The following is a 17,173-nucleotide window of genomic DNA, read 5'->3' as shown; positions in this document are numbered from 1 at the left end:
CATGACCTGAGCTGAAGTCAGACACTTAACCGACTGAGCCACCCAGGCACCCCTAAGTGTATTGAAATTGTAATGGCTAATATTTGAATTGGAGGGAGGTCTAGGAGGGAGGAGGAATACCATTGGAAAACTTGAGTTATTTGTGGAATTATGATGCATTAATCTAGAACATTTCCGGTTACTTTTGAAAACCATGAGGGAATAGTGCTGAAGAAGAACAGACTGGTAATTATGATCCCAACTGACTATGTTTATTTATATCACGGCTCCACCACTGACTGGGAGTGGGACTTTGGGAAATTATTTAAATTCCTCATGTCTTAATTTCTTCATTTCTAAGATGTGGATAGCCACCTTGGAGATATATTCTGAGCATTCAATGAATTAATACTTGTGCAGAGCTTAAAATGATTCCTGGCATACAGTATGCACTCAGTAAATGTTGGCTATTGTTCATTTTTAGAAGTGAAAACTTGCTGTAGGGTAGACTGAGTGACCCCCACCTTCCTGAATACTCGGCTGACTTTGTACAAATATTAAACTAGTGTTTCTGAAATTTTAGAAATTTGGGTACATGTACAGTTTTTCCATATCTGCATTGTACCACATGTACTATAATAAATATACTATATGTATTTGAAAAATTTTAAGTGTCATTTAATTCTATTTTAGAAAGGAAATTTATAATTCTACCTTAAATGATAAACTAGAATTTCTTGCCATACACAGAAAGTACTTATAAAAATAATCCATAACTGCTAAAGAAAAAAAATGTTTTGTATGCTCAGAAAGTCATTTCACATGCCTATGCCAGCGTTAAGCACTCTTCTCTTTGAGAGACGTGGCATTAGATGTTGTCACCATTTAAGGACCCATTGTGTCCTACGTGTTTTTAGTCTAAACTTTCTGAAAGATATGTATGTGTGTGTGTGTGTGTGTGTGTGTATTTATTTTTTTTTAAGACCTACTCATCCATAATGAGAAAAGTTCAAATTAAGCCAAATCCATTGGACTAAAAATTACTGTAACAGTAGGGAATATAGGCAGGACTTGAATTTTGAGTAGTTCATTAGTAACTCATTCAGCAGTTTGTGGAGGAACTCTTTCGTGTAGAACAACTTAGAGATGATAACAGAAATATTTTTGCTGGTAAGCAGCTTGCTGAGCAACCTCACATAAACTTCCTTAGTCCTCCACATGAGCCACGTGTTCTCAAATGGAGTGATATCACTTTAACAGATAGGCCATATACCTGTGGCATTAAAATTTCAAGGGGGAAAATTAAGGAAAAAATGTCTAAAAAATCTCCTTCGGTGGGCTATAATGAAAGAAAAGGTTAAGCAGGATTTATGTAGACCAGACCAGCGTAGGACCACTGAAAGCCAAACTTGAAATCTGAAACCTTCTACCTTCAGAACCAGTAATAAACTTGTAAAAATTATCTCTTATCTTCTTGGGGTGACCAGAGGTTGAACTTAATCCTCCATGAAAAAGCCCTCAGATACTTACAGATAACCTTAAGAAAATGCAACATCTTTTTTTCTATATCGTGCTGAACATCCCTTTTTCCTTAAGATTTTTAAAATTTTTAATGTTTTATTTATTTTTGAGTGAGAGAGCATGAGCAAGGAAGGGACAGAGAGAGACAGCGAGACAGAGGATCCTAAGTGGGCTCTACACTGACAGCATCGAACCCGATCTGGGGCTTAAACTCACGAACCATGGAATTATGACCTGAGCTGTAGTCCGACGCTCAACCAACTGAGCCACCCAGGTGTCCCAGATTTTTTTTTTTTTTTTTTTTTTTAAGCGTGTCATGGTTTCAAGTCTTGGCATCTTGATCAATCTTCTGTCAACAGATGACAAAGTAATGTGTAATCAAATGCCAAATGATTGGGAGATGGTATGAATTCACTCCCCTATATGAGGTAGGGGAGAGCAAGTAGATTGGAAACAAGGGGGAATTTTGCTGGAAGAGGTGAGAATTGAACTGGCTGAGGGAAAGATAAGGAAGAACATTCCAGAACTGGAGAGTACAATTGGAGGTGGCTGAGTAGGAGGGGTGGAATTAAGTATACTCCTGGCATTCATCAGATGCTTAATAAATACTTGTTGAGTGTGTGTTTATGGCATAAGAATTGATGGTGTGTAATGGCCTGAAACAAGAATCTGATCAGTGTGTAGACTCATGTTTTAGAGACATCTTCCTCTTGGCCTTTACATAATAACTTCTTTGAAACATTTTGTTTTTTATGTTACTTTTTAATGTTCATTTATTTTTTGAGAGAGAGAGAGAGCATGCACAGGAGCAAGGGAGGGGCAGAGAGAGAGAGAGAGAGAGAGAGAGAGAGAGAGAGAATTCCAAGCAGGCTTCATGCTGTTAGTGTAGAGCCCGAGGTGGGACTCTGTCTCTCGAACTGTGAGGTCATGACCCAAGCCGAAATCAAGAGTCGGTCGGAGTCTTTACTGACTGAGCCACCCAGGCGTCCCCATGATACCTTTTTTATTTGATGACTGTAGTTGAAGTTATTTCTTACATGATTATGTGCTAGTTAGCAAAATTTAATTTGCCCCTATAAGATTCCCTCATGTTAAAAGGTAGTGCTTATGTAGATTGTCAGATGGGATTAGACTGCTTTAGAGATCACTTTTGTGCGGTGAGAGAGCTAGTGGGCTGCCTGGAATTGTCCAGGAGAAATAGTTCCAACTGCAAGAGTAAGGAAGCTCCTGCAGGCCACAGGCAATATTCAAAATGTCCAGAAAGGACATTGGCAGGCCAGCTCCCATGGACATGTAACCTGGGACCTTTAAACCCGGATGGCCAAAGGCCTTGAGCCAGCTTTTAAAGAGATTAGATTGTAGCTGGTAGTTTAGGCTTAGCTGTTGTGGAGCCCAGCCTCTGCAGGAGCCGCGTGAAAAGGCAAACTCTTGGTGCACTCTGGGAGCAGCTGCATTTCCCCGCAAACTGTTTAACTGCAATGATTGTATTTTCTTGTTGGAGGGAGAACTAGGTCCTCACAGCACCGTCTGTCTGCACGTCAGTTTCCTTCCACATGGCGCGCGTCTCGTCTTTATCGCAGTAGCAGCCATCTCTTACTTCATCCTTTTTCTCCTCCTGCTGGCTGCCAGCCAGTACACAGTCAGCCCCATGCTGGCTCACCTGTTGTGCTTCAACCTACTTGTGACCTTAGACCAGAGGCCCCAACGAGATATGGTCTAGTCTTGGTTTTACCTCAGGTGTAACCTAGTCAAAAGGCACTCTGCAGTGGACAGGATTTCCGGGGACCTTCAGAGCATAGGGGATGTAGCTGCTTATTTGCCCCAGTTCCTTTCAGCAGTAGCTCACCGCTTATTTGAGCTTACACCAAGGAAAGGAAGAGTTATAAAGATGGGTGTGATGTCAGTGACTTGGGGGAAAGTCTCTACGTGCTTGATTGCTGGTGCTTGAAGTAAGGGAAAAAAAAAATCCTCCTTATGTGGTGACAGATAAGATTTAAAAGACAGCCGCTGTCCCCCACCCCCCTCCATGGAGTGAGAGCACGGTGAGCTAATACACACAAATGTGTGAAGGACTTCTCCCAGGTTCTTTCACAAGGACAGATGGGATTCCGCATTGTGCCCTGACTGCCACAGAGGGGCGTGGCAGGGGTGGCGTGTAAGAAGGGACAATCTGGCATTGTCCAATTTTGCCTGTTGGACAGGGTCACTTCTGGCTATCTCTCCAAGGCTGCGGCAATCATATACTTGGTAAGAACAGCCCCCCGACTCTATACATATCTCATGAAGTCTTTCTTCTTTTACCTTCTTGACAAGAGAAGGTAACGAGTGACGTATGTATTGATAATGCAGTGTTGAGAGGCAGAATGCATGCCGCGCCATGATGTAACTCAGCCAAAGCAATAGGATGACGGCTTCAGCTGCCCAAGTCTGAAGGAGCATGTTAAATGCTCTTCGTGTGTTATTTTCTTTCATCTTTACAACAGCCCAGCAAAGTAAGCACCGGTGTTACACTCTTTTACAGACGAGGGAACTGAGGGTCACCGACATTAATTAACTTGCTGAGATGATGGAGCTAGTGGGTGGAAGAACCAGGCCAGTCTGCCTGATTGTAGGCTCAGCTAGTAACCCCTGTTCCATGCTGCCTCTCCATTTGAAAGTGTCAGACTGCACAGTTTTCCAAGTTCATCTTGCTTTTAGAAGGCACGTTTTTTTCCTTTTTTGAGGAAGATGTAAAGAAACCTGGTCTTGTGTGACATCTGAGGCTAGGTCACAAGGAACTGTAAGCTGCTGCCTGCTTCCCTGGGGTGCTTGCTCTTGGAACCCTTGTCAAGAGGAAGTTCAGGCAGACCTTAGAGGGGCCCACACGGAGAGGAATCAAGGCGCCTCACTCATAGTTCCGGCTGAGGTGGAAGCGAGTACAGATTTGCCAAACGTGTGAGTCGTGATCCAAGGAAACCCTCCAGCACCCGGATAATCCACTCCAAGCCATGTCACGCTAAGAGAAGCTATCTCCATTAAGCCAGCTTAAACTGCCAAATCATGAGCATGTTAAGAGCTTATTTAAAGCCTCCCCCTCCAAAAACATGGGTTTATACTTGAGAGTTTGATGGAACCGATTCTCAAACCGCAGAAACGCTTGACGATTATCATGGTACTTTGGCCTGTGACATGGCAGCAGCCTTTGGAGGAGTCAGGGTAACAATTCATTTTCTAGCCACCAGTGACCCTCCTGTTCTCTGGCCCAGCCAGACCCTCCACGGCAGAGCTGACTTTGGAGGTGACACAGGTGGCTCCGCTTTACAACCTACCCACTTATTGGCCACCTGCCCTTCTCTCTGTTGTTTGTGGCTCCAATTTGTCAAGAGGATCTTCTCTTTATATATTTAAATAACTTTTAACTCCACAGAAATTAACAAGGGAACAGGCTTTCCCTGGAATTTACTAAGAAGTTTCTAAAAATTTCAGCAACATAGCAGAAGGAGCTTTTTGTTGATGGGCCATATTTCCATGACAAAGACATAGGAAATGATTGGAGAAAGAAACAAACAAAAATCTTTTAAAATACAAAACCAAGTTCAAACAAAAGGAATTCAATCTCTAGTTGTAAGGAATGGAGAGAGAATATATATTCAGATTGATAAACTGGGGCTCTCACTTTGTAGGGCCACTTTGTAGAGTTGTTAGCTTTAGAAAAGGACAGGAGGGGTTGGGGCTGAGATTTTAATTCCCCAGAGGGAAAGATGCACAACCATGAGCTGGAAGTGAGCCTCCACAGACAGCCCAAACCATGGGGAAAGGACTGGGGAAATTCCACTTGCCTGGAGAAAATGATGAGGAAGCTTGCCTCCTATATATGATCTTGAGTTGTGGGGCATTTGTAGAGAGAAACTAGAAATAGGTCAGCACCATTTGTGGGTTTGGGTTTAAACCTGGGCTCTTGTTTATAGTACAGGAAGCCCAAGTTCAGAAATCAGTAATAAAACTGGTCTCTGCAAAAGTAAACATGAAACTACTCTGTCATGGTTATTTCCACAGTGCAGGTCAAACAATTCTTGCTGAAATTAAGTTCATACTAACAATTTACAAACCAAGTGAGGAGAACACTACTAATGTTATGTTATGTTATGTTATGTTATGTTATGTTATGTTATGTTATGTTATGTTATGTAACGTTATGTTACATAGAAGATAGGTAGGTAGGGAGGCAGATAGAGAAATTGCATACCAAGAACTGGAGATAAGAAAATCTATAAGATGACATTTTAAAACCAAAAAAATTATATAAGCTGATCAAATAAATTAAAAACTAACTAGATAATGCAAAGAATAGAAATTAGTGTGAAAAAAGAGCAGATAGATTTGGAAAAAAACAACAATAAAATTTGGAAATGATATCATTGTGAAGTGAAAACCTCATTAGATGAGTGAAGTGTTAGATTAGAAAAAAGATTACAGGAAAATTAGAAGAATTATAATAAAAGTTAGTGAATGTTAGGATGGGTCTAAGGAAAGCACTTTTAGTATATAACAAAAGAGATGAATAGAAAGGAAGTAACACTTTATAGGAGTAGGAAACATAGGAAACAGTAATAAGGCCTTCTGATACATGTCTAATATAAGAGTTCCAGAAGGAGAGAATAGAAGCCCAGGTTATAATGGCTCAAAATTTTCAAACTGGTTAAGGACATATATGCGTAAGTTCATCAAACAGCTAATTCCAAGCAAACTTAAATTAAAAGAGCCATGTCCAGGCACACAGTGATGAAACTGTTGAATATCAAAGAAAAATTTAAAAGGAGCCAGAGATAAAAGACAAATTAATTCTATGGGGATTATCATTAAACTGACAGGAGAGTTCTTATCAATAACAAATGTCAAGAGACAGTGAACTCATATCTTCAAAGGGTTGAAATAAAATGACTCTTAGTTTATAATTCTATACCCAGCTATATTATCATTCAAAAGTGAGAAATAAGTTATTTTCAGGCAAAACAAGACTAAGAGATTTTACTACTCATTGGTCCCATCTGAAAGAATGAATACATAGGTGCTTTACTAGCAAAAATATTGAATATAAAAGCAGAGAGCTGAATTCAGAAAGCAATACTGAAAGAGGAAATGGGCAAATATTCATAAATCTAAGTAAGTATCAAGCATGTAAAAAAATAGAGACCATTAGAGTACTCAAGAACAGAACCAGTTATGTGTGGTATATGTATATATGTATATGGAGAGAGAGAGATTTATTATAAAGAATAGGCTGATGTGATAATAGAGGCTGAAAAGAACCAATGGTTTAGTTCCAGCCCAAAGGCCTACAAGTTTGAGATCCAGGAGCAGCCAGTATTTCAGTTTGAGTCCAGAGGAAAATACTGATGTCCCGGATTGAAGGCAATCAGTCAGAAAAAACTTATCTTCTATATTCTGGTCAGGCCTTCAACTGATTGGATGAAACCCATCCACCTTGGTGAGGGCAATGTGCTTTACTCCAGTGCAAATGTGAATTGTGAATCTCATCCAGAAACACTATCACAGACACATCCAGAATAATGTTTTGTCAAACATCTAGGCACCCTGTCTGTGGCCCGGTCAAGTTGGCATAAAATTAGCCCTCACAAAAACTAAGGACTTAATGTTTACCAACAAGGTGGTTAGATAAAAACAATAGACACAATAACATGCAGGCTTATGGGGAAGCGGGCTTCCTGATTGGAATGAGTGCATTCTAAATTCCTTATGTAGCTGACCATTGAGCAACATGAGTTTGAACAGCATGGGTCCATTTATATGCTGATTTTTAAAAATAAATACAGTGTAGTACTGTAAATATGCTTTCACTTCCTTATGATCTTCTTATTAACATTTTCTTTTCTGTAGCTTTATTGTAAGAATATAGTATGTAATACATATAACATATAAAATGTGCTAATCAACTGTGTTATCAGTTAAGCTTCCTATCAACAGTAGGCTATTAGTAGTTAAGTTTTGGGCAGTCAGAAGTTATATGTGGGACTGCTAAACACACAGGGGGTTGGTGCCCCTAACCCCCATATGATTAAGGGTCAACTGTACTCAGAATTACAAAAAAGCTATGATTAGATTAGATATGGGTCTGTTTAAAATTAATGAAAAAATAAGAGAATATAGAAGATTTAAATAATACAATGAAAAATCTTGGCCTACTAGACATAACTGAACCCTGTATCTGAAAATTAGGAACTTTATTATTTTTTAAGATCTGTAAAATATTTAAAAAAATTGATTGTAAATGAAAACACCAAAGGAAGTCAAACAGATACCCCCAAATGAATATAAGCATCACATACTTTGACCAATATGGTCAAATTAGAAATTTGGAACAAATTTTTAAATAATTTATAGATCAAAGATAAAATCATAATGGAAGCTATAAAATATTTTTAAATAAATAAGAACACTTGGAGCATGTAGCTAAAGCAGAATCTAGAGGGAAAATTATAGCCTTAAAAAGTATATGTTGAAATAAAAGATTAAAATTTTATATAACAAAGATAGTAAGTCTGTAAAAGAATAATACAATGAACTCAAAGTGGAAAGCCAGAAATAATGAGGACAAAAGGATGAATTAAATGAAATTGGAAGGAATGAAACAGTAGAGAGAATCAATGAAACCAAAATTTAGTTTCTTAAAAATACTAGAAAAATGAACTGACCTCTAGCAAGACTGATAAATAAAAAAGTTTACACAAATTAATATTAGACTATTAATATTAGACTATCTAAATTTAATTGAAGATCCAGACATTAAGTCAGAGTGGTGGGTGCATGGATGTTTGGGTTTTTTTGGCTCTTGAAATATTTCACAGAAAGCAGGAGTGCCTGGGTGGCCCAGTCAGTTAAGCCTCTGACCCTTGGTTTCAGTTTGGGTCATAATCTCCCAGTTCTGTGGGTTCGAGTCCTGCATTGGGCTCTGCACTGGCAGCAAAGAGCCTGCTCGGGATTATCTCTCTCCCGCTCTTCTCTGCCCCTCCACTACACGTGCTGTCTCAGTCTCTCTCAGGTTAAACAAACTTAAAAAAAAAAAATTACACAGAAAGCAGATCATAATCTTCAGCATTATGCCTTAGTCCAGACATTGCCTATTGCCTGTCTTCTGTAGCATGCTTTAACAGGTACCAGTTCTCTCCTATCCTTGTGCATGTAGCCCCAAGTGACTCATGCATTCCTGCCTTATACGTGGTTGGTAGAAAGTTGAAATTCTAGCAATCGATTGAAGCAGTGACAGGGGTGAACTGTAAAATCAACAGATGAATGCATCTAGGAAAGGTTATGGAGGACCTAAGCCTCCTGTCTACATATGGTCAAAAAAGGTGGATGCAACGTGGGCTTAGGTAGTAGCTGGCCCAGGGACAGCTTGTATGAAAGGCCCTGGCTTCCTTGAGCCCTTCTTATTCTTAGCCATCCCAAGATTGTCCATCTGCCTTTCCTTACCTGTTTGATACTGCTCATCCCTCTGGTGGTTCTTAGCTTCAGCGTATGTGTGTAAAAGTAAGTTTGCACTCTTTGGCTTGGATCTGAGACACAGGTATACTTTTATGAAGCTTAAGTGCTAAAATCTGCAAATGGAGGCCAAGCATATCCTGGGTCTGTGGCCAAGGCCTTGACTCCCTATTTATTATCACTTTCTGTCTTGCTCTAAAAAATAGGAAAAGGAAAAGACATTTTACTGAGTTTAAAATGAATGTGGATCCAATACATAGTTTTTAGTATTCAATTTAAAATGATTGACTTGTTCTCGCAAGCTTTCTCTGATTTGAATAGTGTTCTATTCAATATATTCAGGCTATTTAAAAAAAAACTTGGGGCGCCTGGGTGGCTTAGTTGGTTAAGTGCCCGACTTCGGCTCAGGTCACGATCTCACGGTCCGTGAGTTCGAGCCCCGCGTCGGGCTCTGTGCTGATGGCTCAGAGCCTGGAGCCTGTTTCCGATTCTGTGTCTCCCTCTCTCTCTGACCCTGCCCGGTTCATGCTCTGTCTCTCTCTGTATCAAAAATAAATAAATGTTAAAAAAATTTTTTTTAAATAAAATAAAATAAAAAAAGAACTTAATGGCTATGATTCTTAGTTCTGATAAGCACTATTCAAAAAATTTATATTGTGAAGAAAATTACGATGTCATTAGTTTCTTTTTTCTATAATATTTACTTTTCTTCTCTCACAAAATAAGTGACTTCATCTTCTTATGTCCTAGAGTATTTTCCCTCCTCTATTTAAGAAAAAAAAATTTTAACATTTATTTATTTTTGAGAGAGAGACAGAGAGTGAGAGTGGGGGAGGGGGGCAGAGAGAGAGGGAGACACAGAATCCGAGGCAGCTGTCAGCTCTGAGCTGTCAGCACAGAGCCTGACATGGGGCTCAAACTCATGAACTGTGAGATCATGACCTGAGCTGAAGTCGGATGCACAACTGACTGAGCCACCCAGGTGCTCCTTCTCTCCTCTATTTAAAAAAGAGCCTTTGATCTATGGTGTGCCTTGAGTTATCATACAGTTTGATATGCGGTCAGTAATTTTCCAAAGGATAGAACTTTTGATCATGTTATCTGGCCATTTGTAGACTGATAATCTTTTCCTTATATGGTGTAAGAACAGTAGAACATCTTAGTTATAACCAAGTACATGTGGGGAAGGCGCTGTTGTTTCTTGGAGACATGGTATGGCATCATGGGTACCTTAAAAGAATGTGTCTGTCATTACTGTCTGGTAACTGAGGGGCCAACCAGAGAGAGAACCAAATGCATGAGCAACTGCTTTGGTCCCCTCCAGCTGGCCAGTCCTTAGAATTAAGTTGGGAAAATTGAGTGAAGTTAGCAGGTGCATTACTATCTATTTAACACTGTTTTTGCAATAATCTATTCTTTTACAATGACAAGATTGGCTGTTTCATTTTCCCAGTATTTGTACCACATAGTCATGGTCATTTTTTACAGAGATAATAAAGTCTAACTTAAGCTTATGTGAAGCAAATGCCTAACTTTGATTTGGTTCTTTTTTTTTTAAATTGTTTTTTAACGTTTATTTATATTTGAGAGAGAGCGAGACAGAGTATGAGAAGGGGAGTTGCAGAGAGAGGGAGACACAGAATCCAAAGCAGGCTCCAGGCTCTGAGCTATGAGCACAGAGCCCGACACGGGGCTCGAACCACGAACTGTGAGAACATGACCTGAGCCGAAGTCCAATGCTTAACTGACTAAGCCACCCAGGTGCCCCTGATTCGGTTCTTACTATCACTTAAGCTTGACAACATCAACAAGACAGCCATTGTTGCTTTTTTTCTCCAGAGACACACAAGAACGGTTGAAGGTGGTCCGCTTAGATAATATTGTCATTTTCTACAGAAGACAGTGAGCCTGAGACGTTCCGTGTTCCACAACTTTGCCCAGGCTGAAGAGCTAGTTGTAGAGATAGGGCTGGCTAGTATTACTCTGGTGATGATGCTCTTTTTAGGATTCCAGATATGGCTTCTACACTTGCAGTTACAAACACATGTTTACAAATGGCTAAGTATGTAAACGTTGTTATAAGCGTGCAGAATAGGAAATAATTAAACAATAGGAAATAATTTTTAAAAAGTGTATTGCATTTTTTTCTTTGTGGACTCAGTGCTGTGCTTAAGTGAAAAAGATGTAATTTCCTTATTTCTTTACACAGTATTTACTAACATTTATCATATCTGTCAGTGTTCTTATGGTGTTGAACTTGATAAAGAACATAGTAATCTAAAAAAAAAAAACTAAAATCATCTCCGTGTGATTGATGTTGATCTGTGGTCTGCGTTCATTCTATTAACTAGAGAATTATCCAATATGCATTTTAGTTTGTGTTTGTGTGGATAGACCCTAAGCCGTTTTGCTGGATGTTTGGGAATCATCCCATTGGAGGACTTGGAAGGATTGATTCCTAGGCAGCACTTGACTTAGTTTTAATTTAGAGGCTTGCCTTCTTCCCTTGCAGAGGAAGAGGAGTTCTGGTTATCTTGGCTTCCACATGCCTACAGAAAACAGCAGGGCCAGAATCTCTTGCCTCCATTTGCTAAGGGTATGATCTGATAGAGCATTCTTCGCTAGATGCCTCCCCTAGCCTTTCTTCTGTAGTAGTTCCTGGGGTAAGGTCAATTTAATTTACACTTGGATATGAGGAGGCATATTCTGGGATAAAAATTCACACACACACACACACACACACACACACACACACACACATATATATTTTTTTTTTCTTCCTTAAGTTTCCTTCAGTTGTTAGTCAGTTTTACCTACTTTTCTCATCTGGGACCCGGACATAATATTTTGTGGCAATTGATGAGAATTATTTTAGAAAGGCTTAGAATTCAGAGATGCTTTCGTGGCTAAAAGTTGTTTTTATTGACATCATTGAAATCCGACCTGCCTTCGCGAAGTTCTCCATGTACATCTGCTTAGTTAGAAAATACTTAACCTGCAAAAGGTAAATATTTCTTCTCTGATTGTTCATGTTGTGTTTTTTCCCCAAGCGGGCTTTTCCAGAGCTAATTGATCTGCAAGGAGACATATGCTTTAGGTCTGTACTTGTTAATTTACCTTGGAAAAATTAGGTCATCTTCAAATCTGGCAGTGTGGCTTATAAACTTGGCAAAATGGTCTAATTAAAAGCTTCCCTTCGATTAAAAAAAAAAGGAAAAAATTATTAGTATCAGTAATGTTTTCATTTGCATAGTTTGTGTGTATATAGGTACATGTCAGTCCTCATGCTGCATTAGAACTATGTTGACTGTTAACAGTTCATCTCTTTTCTCCTACAGCCTCCAAGTCTGTTATAAATAGTATGCTACGGGACCCTTCTCAGATTCCAGATGGAGTTCTAGCAAATCAGGTCTATCAGGTATTAATCACAGCTGTCTATTTTCAGTGGCAGTGCTATCTGCCTAGCGGAGTAAAGGATTTTAAACCTCATTTAATTACTGTCATCATAAACTATCACTGAGGTCAGGGTGCACCATAAATGGCAATGCAATATTTGCGAGAAGAGCGTTTCACTTTTTAATAGCTTGCTTTTATAGTGAATAAAAAGCATGCGATTTTTGTTTTCTGTGATTAAATCTTAACAGCCTTTTGATAGCTGGGTTTTTTATTTTATTTTATTTTTTTAAGGAAAATAATGACTGCTTTTAGGATACTAGTTAACGGTAACCCTTTTCATAGTCACCCCAGACCCCCTTCTGTGTTTTATCCACAGTGCATTGTGAACGACTGCTGTTATGGACCACTGGTAGACTGCATCAAACAGTATCCTTTCCCATAAAATTTTAGGTGCACAATTGACGAGCCCAGACTCAGTGGAGGAGATGTGTCTAGCTTTAACCTGACATAAAGTTCTGCTTCACAAAACACATTTCATACCCTTCTACTTTACATTCAATCAACTGGAGGGTCACTGCAGACCATCCTTTTCTACAGCTTAAGGAAAATCAGATGGGCCACGGGAGGCTGTCAGTTCAGCAGTTGTACATTCACACGTTATCTCAAACTGCTTCGTTTTCAGGGAGTTTAAAGGGACAGAATCATGAAGCACGTGGCCTACTGTCTGGGAATGTCTCTCACCAATCCAGTGAACATTGAAAAAAGAGAGAACGAAATTCCATACAAAATGAGCCAAATTCAGTTGAGTTCCCTAGAATAAATGTGGAGCCTGGAGTTAAAGGAGGAAGTGATTAAAATGCCACGGAGGCCATCGCTTTTGAAAGGGCAGTAGATTCTTGTTGCTTAAATGCTGATTACAGCCCAGGCTGCCATTTGGATCCCTAATAAACAGTTTGAGAGAAACCAAGCTAATTTTTCCCTCTGGACTGATTTAAGGCTATAAAAACAGGTGTCCAGTCACTCTTCATTAGAGACAAGAGATTACTAAAGAGTTAATACTTTCTTCTTGAAACGGGATTTGAGCAAACATTCACTACTTCATGAAGTAGGATGTTATCCACCAATACCTTTAGCAGTACTGTGGCAATGCTGAGAATTTTGATACCCCTTGGTGGAAAAATGCTATTTAAAGAGTAAACAACTAGTAATTTTTTAAATGAAAATCCTATTCCACCTGAGTCCATGTGTCTCACATTTCTTAATACTGTAAAAGGCCCTCCTAGTATAGGTTTTGTGAGTATGGGTAAGCACTATGACTATTTGAGACTCAGTGTGACTAGTCAGGAAGCTTTGTGTTGAAAGTCCTGGGTGTGTGTGTGTTAATATCCCGTCTTGTTTCACAAAGTCTTAGACTCCGTAAAATTTTTGTAAAGAAACTCATTTTCTTTATAAAGTTAACCTTTGAAAAACAATCTTTTAACAGAGCCCTCTTGTAAGAATATTCACTACCTAAATTATAGTCCTTTATATATTTATTCTTCAAGTGTGTCCCCCCCCCACCAGTGTAGTTTAAATTAATAAAATCACAGCCCTGTCATAAGCTTGCCTTTTTATTAGACCAAAGTGAAACTATACTTCTATTTTCAGTATAAAATTAATGGTAGCATTAGAAATTGTAGGAGTGCCAACCTCATGTTGCTACAGTGATAAAGTTTAGCACATTTGTATAACAACTAACACCATCTCAGAGTATCTGGGGTGGAATTACATGTTAATTTTAAAGCACATAAAATAGTTAAAAATCAATTTAAAGTTAAGGTTTTAAAAGCATAATGTCTTTTGAAGGATTGCATATTGATTTTAAATATAACTATCTAATTATATATGCATGGACTAAGTATGAAGTCAACTGCTTTGTAAATGCCAGGAGGCTATTTTTCAGTAATAGTTGAGATGCTTACGGGAAACTAGATTGCTGTATTGCTGGCTAAGAAAATGGCTTGTGAGGTTATTTACAAGTTTTGCCCCATGGTCACTGCCATACATCAATAATAGGTATTATTATAGACAAAGTCTAAGTGTTTTCTGCTTATAGAGCATTATAAATTCTGTTCAGAGTATTTTCTTTACATTTTTGCCATCATTCACTTTTCCTTTTTTGGCTGTGTTATTGCCAATAGAATTTAATGTAGTACATGGTTTCAATTGATAAAGATAATGATGTATGTCTATAAATTGCATTCACTGACTAGATTATAATTTTGCAGTTCCATTATGCCTATTGCCAGTAAAATTACTGTTTTTATAAGCTTTGTTTTCTAGACTTTGTGTTTTTTATATGTTTATATCAAGAAAAGCATAATCAAGAAGCATGTCTTTGCAAAATTTCAAATCGGTGATTGCTTTCACCACACAAAATAAAACAAGCTGGGAAATTTATAGACAACTGATTTTATTTTTGCACCGAGGTAGTAGCAGTTTCGTATAATGTAAATATGCTTGCATAGATGTTTCCTAGATGGATCCACAGGAATTACTTTCTTTCACACTGAATAAAAATTAGTAGTTTTCCGTGTGAGCGAAAATGCTATTTGTATGTTGTTCTGATAATTTAGTAATGTTTACATTGCTTACTGTCGGTAAATTACATCATTTTGTGAGAAAGAAAGTACACATTTAGTAAATAGAATAGGTGCAAAATCTTTTTACTCCATTATGTAAATGTTACATGTAGACATTTGTGTAAGTAGAATAAAGTAAATTGGTCATTTACAAATAAGACATCACGAAAAGCACGGTAGCAAAGAGTACATACGTTGTCATTGTGCTTTCTTTTTTTTCTTTTGGTGTCTTCTACATTTTTTCCTGCACAGCCATGTCCATCCACACCTTTCCTGCCACAGATGTATTCACGGACACAAAAGGTGTGAGAAACCAGCCAGTTCACCTTTCCAAAGTGTGACTCCAGGACCCAGCTATTACACAAAGACCTAAACTGAGCACCAAGGAAAGAGGTTGATGCAGGAAGCTTAAAATGCTGTGGGTTTCATTTCTGTACCATCAGTAACCTCCGTTTCATGATTCAACATTTGAGATGTGAATAATTTACAACAATAAAAGTGAGAGCGCATTTATGTGGATTAGAAGTAAATAATTTAGTTCTAAAATGCGGGATGCCCCTAATAATGAGAAACCATTGAGAGATCTTCAGCAGATGTCTTCAGTGGACTCTGCAAATGTGTGAAAGTTTATGATTTGAAAATTTGTTCCTTTATTTTTTTTTTCCGGTTAGTAATTAAATAAGCACAGCCACGTGCATAGTGGGGAGAGGGGACAACAGAAGGAAAAATGCAGTTATGAGTTGGGGCTCATTTTGATGGTGGACATGAGTGGCCTCATCTCTTGAATTATGATTTAAATGGTATTAACCTGTATGTGTTGATAAAGGGCAGATGATTCTCTAGGAATTGTTTTTTTTTTAACAAATAATGCATAAATTTTATTTCATTTAAATTGGACTCTTGCAGTGCATGATGGGGTAAACTGAGGAGCGGTGTGACCATGTTGACTTACCCAATGGAGAATTAGATAATTACTGCCAAATGCACTTGATAGAGTCAAAATACCAGAATAGGATTACACTCCTTTTCAGACTTTGTGCAAGTGCATCCTTTTGGAAAATATAGCAGAATTCCAACTTCCATTCCTTTTTTTAAAGATTTTACTTTTAAATAATCTCCACACCCAACGTGGGGCTCGAACTCACAACCCTGACGTCAAGAGTCGCTTGTTCTACCATCCGAGCCAGCCAGGTACCCCTAAATCCCATTCCTGATTTAATTATTTGCCAACCATGGGACCTTCAGCAAGTTCCTCAGCCTTCTTGAACTTTGCTTTCCATATTTATAAAAATGGGACTAAGAGTAGTACCTACTCATGTGGTGGTGGTGGTGAAAGTTAAATTAGATGATACCCAAGTGGAAACGCAAATTAAAACTACAGTGAGCTACCACCTCACACTTGCCAGAATGGCTGTATCAAAAAGACAAGAAATAACAAGTGTTGGCGAGGACATAGAGAAAAAGGAATCCTTGTGCACCGCTGATGGGAATACACACTGGTGCAGCCACTGTGGAAGACAGTATAGAGGTGCCTCAAAAAATTAAAAATAGAACTACCCTATGATCCATCGATCGCACTACTGGGCATTTACCCTCAAAATACAAAAACACTAATTCAAAGGATCCCTGCACCCCATGTTTATAGCAGCATTGTTTACAATAGCCAGGATAAGGAAGCAGCCCAAGTGTCGGTCAACAGGTGAAGGGATATGGAAGATTCAGTGTGTGTGTCGCACACATACACACGCACACACACACACAAAACGGAATATTGTTCAGCCATAAAAAGAATGAAATCTTGCCATCTGCAAGGACGTGGATGGATCTAGAGAGCATAATGCTAAGTGAAATAAGCCAGCCAGAGAAAGACAAATACCTTATGACTTCACTCATACGTAGCATTTAAGAAACAAAACAAAGGAAAAGGAGCCAAGGAAAAAAAAGAAAACAGAGAAAGAGAGAGAGAGAGAGAGAGAAACCAGGAAACAGACCCTTAACTTTGAGAACAAACTCATGGTTACCAGAGGGGAGGTAGTGGGGGGATGAGTGAACTAGGTGATGGGGACTAAGGAGTGCACTTGTCGTGATGAGCACTGGGTATCGTATGGCAGTGTTCAGTCACTATATTGTACACCAGAAACTAACATAACACTGTATGTTAACTCTACTAGAATTAA

At 38.7% G+C, this 17,173-nt stretch overlaps 1 protein-coding gene across 17 annotated transcripts in view; it reads left to right on the top strand.

The window, feature by feature from the left end:
- The window catches only part of CB3H15orf41 (chromosome B3 C15orf41 homolog), a 296,333-nt gene that overhangs the window by 79,276 nt on the left and 199,884 nt on the right, over window positions 1–17,173 (top strand). For 16 of the 17 annotated variants that reach the window (XM_023255524.2, XM_045059575.1, XM_045059576.1 and 13 more), the window contains 2 exons: window positions 12,318–12,397; window positions 12,752–12,801. The exons of the other annotated variant lie outside the window; for it this stretch is intronic. In XM_023255524.2, coding sequence (XP_023111292.2) covers window positions 12,318–12,397; window positions 12,752–12,801 — 130 coding nt within the window. The remainder of the gene's footprint in view (window positions 1–12,317; window positions 12,398–12,751; window positions 12,802–17,173) is intronic. 17 annotated transcript variants of the gene reach the window in all.

This window comes from Felis catus, chromosome B3, assembly GCF_018350175.1.
Source record: "Felis catus isolate Fca126 chromosome B3, F.catus_Fca126_mat1.0, whole genome shotgun sequence".
Classification (NCBI taxonomy): Eukaryota; Metazoa; Chordata; class Mammalia; order Carnivora; family Felidae; genus Felis; species Felis catus.
Note: the sequence above shows the minus strand (reverse complement) of the source record. Positions and strands in the feature narration are given on the sequence as shown.